This window comes from Triplophysa dalaica, chromosome 16 (assembly GCF_015846415.1).
Source record: "Triplophysa dalaica isolate WHDGS20190420 chromosome 16, ASM1584641v1, whole genome shotgun sequence".
Lineage (NCBI taxonomy): Eukaryota > Metazoa > Chordata > Actinopteri > Cypriniformes > Nemacheilidae > Triplophysa > Triplophysa dalaica.
Window position 1 is genome coordinate 21,028,224 of NC_079557.1, and position 6,436 is coordinate 21,034,659.

At 38.2% G+C, this 6,436-nt stretch overlaps 1 protein-coding gene across 2 annotated transcripts; it reads right to left on the reverse strand.

Moving 5' to 3' along the window:
• Nucleotides 1-1,216: 1,216 nt before the first annotated feature.
• LOC130437543 (BTB/POZ domain-containing protein KCTD8-like) lies at nt 1,217-6,103 on the reverse strand. Of its 2 annotated transcripts, XM_056768876.1 has the most exons (3): nt 5,951-6,103; nt 5,275-5,471; nt 1,217-2,196 (listed from the first exon to the last, which is right to left on the reverse strand). In XM_056768876.1, the coding sequence occupies exon 3, from the start codon at nt 2,180-2,182 to the stop codon at nt 1,721-1,723; it is 462 nt and encodes a 153-aa protein (XP_056624854.1). In that variant the 5' UTR covers nt 2,183-2,196; nt 5,275-5,471; nt 5,951-6,103; the 3' UTR covers nt 1,217-1,720. The 2 variants fall into 2 exon arrangements, with proteins under 2 accessions (XP_056624854.1, XP_056624855.1); XM_056768877.1 differs by lacking the exon at nt 5,275-5,471.
• Nucleotides 6,104-6,436: the final 333 nt, after the last annotated feature.

A 6,436-nucleotide genomic window follows, 5' to 3' on the forward strand; every position in this document is an offset into this window, starting at 1 on the left:
ATAGGAAAGGTAATAGAGGTAGTTTTGGACGCTGAAAGAGTACGCAGGTTTTTAGGATTAGCCATGTGTGGCCTTCTGCGAGTTACCATTGGTTTACGAGATGTAATGACAGTGTTTGATTTGAAAACACATATTGAAAAATGAAGGAATGTACAAGACAAATAAAGAAAATTGAATAAAGATCATAGATAAAGTGCAATAGTCGAAGTGCTGACAGTAATACTCAAGTGCCTTGTCTGTGTCGTTGCTCGGTGGAGTCGATGGTCTTTACTCTCTTCGGTCTTCACGCGATGAGGGCTGCACGCGACCGCAGCACGCGGTGGTCAATCGCACTTAATACCCTATTCAATCACGCAATTGAATTCAGCAGGACACGCCTTCCAAATCTCCCAATATTAACAAGCAAAACAAATGCAAACTAACAGCGCGTGACTCAGCGGACGCAAACAAAGGAAACGAAACTGCGTTAGACTCAATAAAACACTAATGATCAATTTCACTTACGAGTTCCTGTTGATACTTAAGCTGGAACAAAACTGCTTCTCCCTTTCTGAATGATGCTGCTTTGTGTCTTGTCCTCACTCTGTGTTAACTGTGTCAGACTCATAGTTCTCTGTGTAATTCTGTTTGTGAGTAAATGAGAATGAAAGGCAGTTGTTATCCGCCTGTGCAGCAGGCTTTTGACTGACAGCAGTTTCCTCACACAATTTCACAGAAATGAGCTGATACGGCAATCATCTGTAATGAGCGACAACATCAAACCAGACAGATTTACATTTGTGAAGGGAAACGCTTGCCTGCAAACACACAGGCAGGAATAAAAACAATGCACACTTAGAAGAGCTATAGTAACCTTCTATTGAACACTACTGAGATAAAAAACACATCAAAAGACACTTTGAAACGTCCAAAAAAGATTATATAATCTACCAAAGTCAGTCAGCTGGTTTTGTTTGTGCTCGAGGCTCAAAGGATTGATCAGCATGTGGTTATTTGATTATTAATAGACATGCCGCATGACACAATCACTGCAGGGCAACCCAATATTGTAGGAAACATTAAACATACAGCTGAACAAATATGGATGAAATGCATTTATTCCTTTTGCTTAGAACAGAGATTGAATTATTAGGGTTTAGGGTACTAAACCATGTAAAGTCTCCATGAAACCAAAATGAATTGATTTGCATGAATATGTTAGCCAGAAGGTTATCCATAAAAATGTAAAACAAAAACATTTAGGAGATATGATCCTTTAACCTTCGTCCAATATGGAAGAACATTTTTGATGGCTCCCATCATTCCAGGCTCTGAGATCAACTAAATGCTATTGGTTGTTTTAAAAGTGGGAGGAGCCATTTAATATGCTCAATATTTAAGACACCTTTTTCAAAAGGAATAAACTTCCAATGATCCTTGACCCTTACGTTTTCAAATCATAGCAGTAAACTCATCTGTTGAGCCATGAGTGTTCCAGACAGACGGTTTTAACTGCTTTATCAGACTTGTAAAGAATATAAGACAATGACAAAGCCTGAAAAATCAAAAATATAACATATTTCACACAAGTTTAAAGTCTAAATCTGCAGGAAATTTTTGTTTTCATCTCTATTTGTGGCTCTTAAAAAGATAAAATAAAATAACAGAAATTCCCAATTATTATAACCATATTTACTCATGTATCTGTTTCAAAAGTCTGTGAAGCCTAAAGACAAAAACATTATGAATTGTATTTTTTGAGCAGATCACTCTGCCAGTGTCTTTTGCGGTCAGGGAAAAGTTCGGGGATTCGTATTTTCCTAAAATCTGCAATGCACTTCTTTAGATCTTCCTCCATCAACTTTCTCTCCTCCTCCTCAGGGTCTCTGCCCGGCGGCCCACCGTTCTCTCTGGTGATGGAGGTGGGGGTGTTGGTGTTGGTGGCTCGAGGTAATGTTTTCAGAGTCAGGGTGGTGGGCCGGGCGGGACTGTTGATGGGTACTGGTGGGCTGCTCAGCTCTGAGGACACAGGAGGTTCAGGACTGTCCAGGAGTTGTGGTACAGTTGGGTCTGGACGAGATTGATTGTCCAGTTCCAGGGGAACGTTATTGTCATATTGGCTACTGACGGAGGCTGTACGTGGGTTACACACTGTCTCCTCCAGTACGCTGTCAATACCTCGGTCACTTATGTTGGGGGACATCGATGCTTTGCCACCTGTCAACAGAAAACAAGAACTAGATGTATTACAAAATATTCATGCTTAAATGTTTGTATTTGATGATAGAAATGGGGCAAAAGCATAAACTGGATGTTTACAGAAGCTAGTGTTGATGTACCAATCTCTGACTCTGATGATGCTTGATCTCCTTTACAAGACCTGATTCAGATATTTGACCATTTTTTAAATAGAAGAACATTTATATTGAACACCAATACAAACAAATATTAATAGAAAGAAGCATATATCTTGGGGTTATCTTGGGGTTGATAACCTGTATTTTGTGTTCAGGATGCACATTGTAAGAGAGCTATTAAAATAAGTTCAGTTTGCTTTTAAGGGATCTCAATTTCTTAGGAGTAATAAACCAAAACTGTTGCCAACTGCTCCTAAGCCCTTCTGGGGAACGAACAAAACATTTTTGCTAATGTTGTTGTTCAGAAAGAACATACACCACCAATGCACTAAAACAAGCTCTGTCATAACCATCCATGAAGCTAAGCTGGTCTTTTCAACAGTGTAGAGGTCATTCAGCCGGAGGTCTCTCTCCTGTAGTGGACAATGAGACTTCACACAGAATATCACGTCACATTATCCCCTTTCTGTCTGCATTATCAAAGCCCTGCCTCAGCTTTGAAAGAATATTTTAACCCTTAGGTCTCACTTAAAAAACGTTATTGAAATGTATAGACCAATGTATAGTTATTGAAATGTATAGAGCAACTGAATGCTGGAGCAGAATGACCACAGGTGAAGTTTGGGTAACTATGGATATTTTTATCAATACTTGAATCAGATAAATTAAAATAAATGAATAAACCAAAAGGCATATTTCTATTTATACTGGTAATGAGCTTAAAATGTGCTTAAAAATGTGCAATACAGGGACTGGTAGAACTATGGAAATACCTTACAGCTTAAAAATATGATGTCATGTACCTCCATACCGCTAGAAAGAAAGAAAGAAAAACTCTAGCGAGAAACATTTTCCCAAGTGTATGCACAGTATTACATATTCATCAGTTACTAAAGCTGATGTCCTCATTATTAAATACGTGTTTGAATCAATCTTGAAAATAAATTATTGCAGTCATCTGTTATAAAAAAGTATATTATAAAAGTGATTAACAATTCTTGTTGAAGTATTGAGCATGTTTCATTTGCTTTTGGCTATATCGCCCTCTTCACACCACCAGCGATGTGGAGCGCAAGATCTCATTCATTTCGCAAGACACAGTGCGACAGAGTCAAAGGCAGAATGTACGCATCTTGAAGAATATGTAGACAAGTAGTGGACTCTGTGTGAAAGTGTCTGCCCATTTTTGCCCAGGCCTGGCCAAAATTGAAATTCTGCCTATGACAATGTCTATGTTTGTATATAGGTGTGACTTATGTCCAGAATATTTTCGGCGCCACTCTGAAAAATATTGAGACCCAAACAAAGAGTTCTGACAACTAACAAAATCATGTTCAACCAACAAACTACATTCGTTAAACAGACACTTACAAAATGTGTTTGATATAATTTTTTTAAATTGAATACCCATGTTTTTTTCCATTGATTTATATAACTAGATGCCTTAATCGAGCGCTTCAGACACATAGACCTGTCCGCCATCTTGGAACAGTCCAATGACGTCACTCAAACCCTGTGTCTCGATCAGCTCCAAAATCCTTCACAACCCAGCGTTGGGTCAAAATGAGACAAACCCAACCATTGCATTGTAAATGAACCTATTCTGGGTTGTTTTTACCAAAAGTTGCATCAGATATATCCCTTGCTGAGTTAATTTCAGCCAACGGTTGGATTTGTCCCTTTTTGACCCAACGCATTGGTTGAGTGTGCTCTTAATACAACACGCATCATTTATGTTGTCCCAAATCTCACAGCTCATGATAAACAATTTTGTATTCACCTAACACACAGAATTTGAATGTTTGGCGAGGAGTCTTGAAATGCTCAACACAACTGGTGTGGACAATTGAGTTACTGTGACTCAAATAGTGTTGTAAACAAATTACAGATATTTAAGTTTTATTGTTTGTGTTTTTATCAAGATTATTAAGTCAGCACAACTCTTCAATGTAAAATTTGGAACAGTATGGAATGATGAGAGTTGTATTCTTCACTTTAACAGTTTGGAGTTTATTTGTAAGTTAGGATAAGGAGAGGGCTGGAAAACCCTTGGAAGAGTTCCTGCCTCATGATATCTGTTTGCAGCATGAGGTGTGAGGAAACCTGCATGTTTGTACCGATACAAAGATGTCCATGGCTTTCATTTGTGTTGAAGCTCTGGCAGGATTTCATCTGCTTTCAATCAAACACATAAACACCCGCATTCCTCCACGCTTATAGAATCTGTGAGAGTTTGTTGTGTTGAAGAATTTGTCTGAGCTGTAAAGGAGATTAAATGTGTTACCAGCTCTCACATGCACCTCTTAATGGATCATGAATATAGTGGCACTGCCTTCCTTCAAATGTGGACATGTTTTTGAGTACAAGACTCATCAGGACACATGTGTACTTCAGTTGTCTCACTGAACACTATAAAGCTGTCAGTCTCCACACATATGAAATATAAAAACTAAACCAGTTTTCCTGACCTTAAATGGGTTTTGGACTGTAACATTAATTGTTCTCAGGACCAAATTCTTATCATGATGACTATAATACAAAAACGAACGAGCAAAACACAACAATGACATATTAACTGAACTGTAATATATTTCTGCACTAGTATTGGATGTTTGTACGTTCATTTAGGTTGATTTAAATATCATATCACATGTGAACATATACATATCATATCATTTTCACATCAAACTAAAAACGAATAAAATAAAGTTTTCATTAAAGGTGCTGTGTGTCATTTTTGAGCGGCATCTAGTGGTGAGGTTGCGAATTGCACTCCACCCTTTCAAAGCACTACGAAGGCCGAGAGAGGACAAAGATCTCATCACATTTTGCCTTTTTGCCAAATGATATAACGTATTTACGAAACACGTTCTGTAGAGCAGTTTGTCCGTTTAGTGCTACTGTAGAAACAACATGATGAATTCATATGTAAGGGGACCTGCGGTGTATGTAGATAGAAATATCTCCTTCTCCTTCTGTCAATAGATCCTCCAAAAAAGTACACGCTGGTCCTTTAAGATTCACCAAAAGAGGAAATCTCAGATTCATTGTTTCTCTGATCAAATCTAAAAGTAGTTTAAGTATCTTGTCCTCCAGGCAGTCCATCTGTTGTCATGGCACATTTTTACAGCAACTCTATGAGAAAAATGAATGTGTAATAAGAACAACGCTCCGATTAACAAGTGTGTGTGTGTATGCGTGTGTGTTGCTTTGAATGTGAGAAACAATCATCAGAATCATGTTCACAAAGCAGATTTAACAAGCTATTCACACCATTCCACACACAAGTTCAACCCTGTCCATAACATCTGCGGCATTCTGTAATGAGTGAAGGCAAATAGACCGGAGCGAAAGGCAATGTGTGAAGTTTAATATAATCCAAAAGAGCAATAAACATGTACAGTGCAACAAAACTAACAATGAACAAAAACCATCAAACAGTAAACAAACTAGAGACAAAGAGAACACTGGTGCAATATACACACAAATGATCAAGCACTGGACTACAGGGACCCAACTACAACTAGACTAAAAGAAACTAGCAGACACACAGAATGACAGAGAAAGGATGTAAACATTGATAAACAGAGTTTTAAAACTTAAAACTTACTGACCTTCACTAATCTCTAGATGTAGTTCGACTCATGTCACGCGCCGCATAAAGCTGAATAACCAGGTGGTACCACAAAGGCACGTGATGTACCCAAAACATCACCCACATGGATTATGATGGTAACAGTGGGTTAAACATGGCTGAATGTGCAGGACTGTTTATCCACGGAATAGCCTCCAAAAACTATGCAAATCTTTTTACAGAAAAAACCTTCAGATGCTCCGAACTCCTCCTCACCATTGTGTGTTACCTTGATGTGTGTTGACATAATTCATAGTTCACTCCTACCACACAAAGGACACTTTTAAGCTTTATACTTGAAATATTATGCAATCCATTGGATTGTATTTAACAAGTGCGTACCGTTTAAACAACATTGTGGCTTTATTAAAGCACTGCTCTATGACTTTGAGTTTCATGACCGGACTGACACAACACAACTGGTGCAGCTATGGGAAACTACGATCACTTTGATGCAGTTTTAGGA

Coding starts and splice junctions, on each gene's coding strand:
- LOC130437543 (XM_056768877.1), bottom strand. CDS start 2,182: ATGTCCCCCAACATAAGTGACCGAGGTATTGACAGCGTACTGGAGGAG.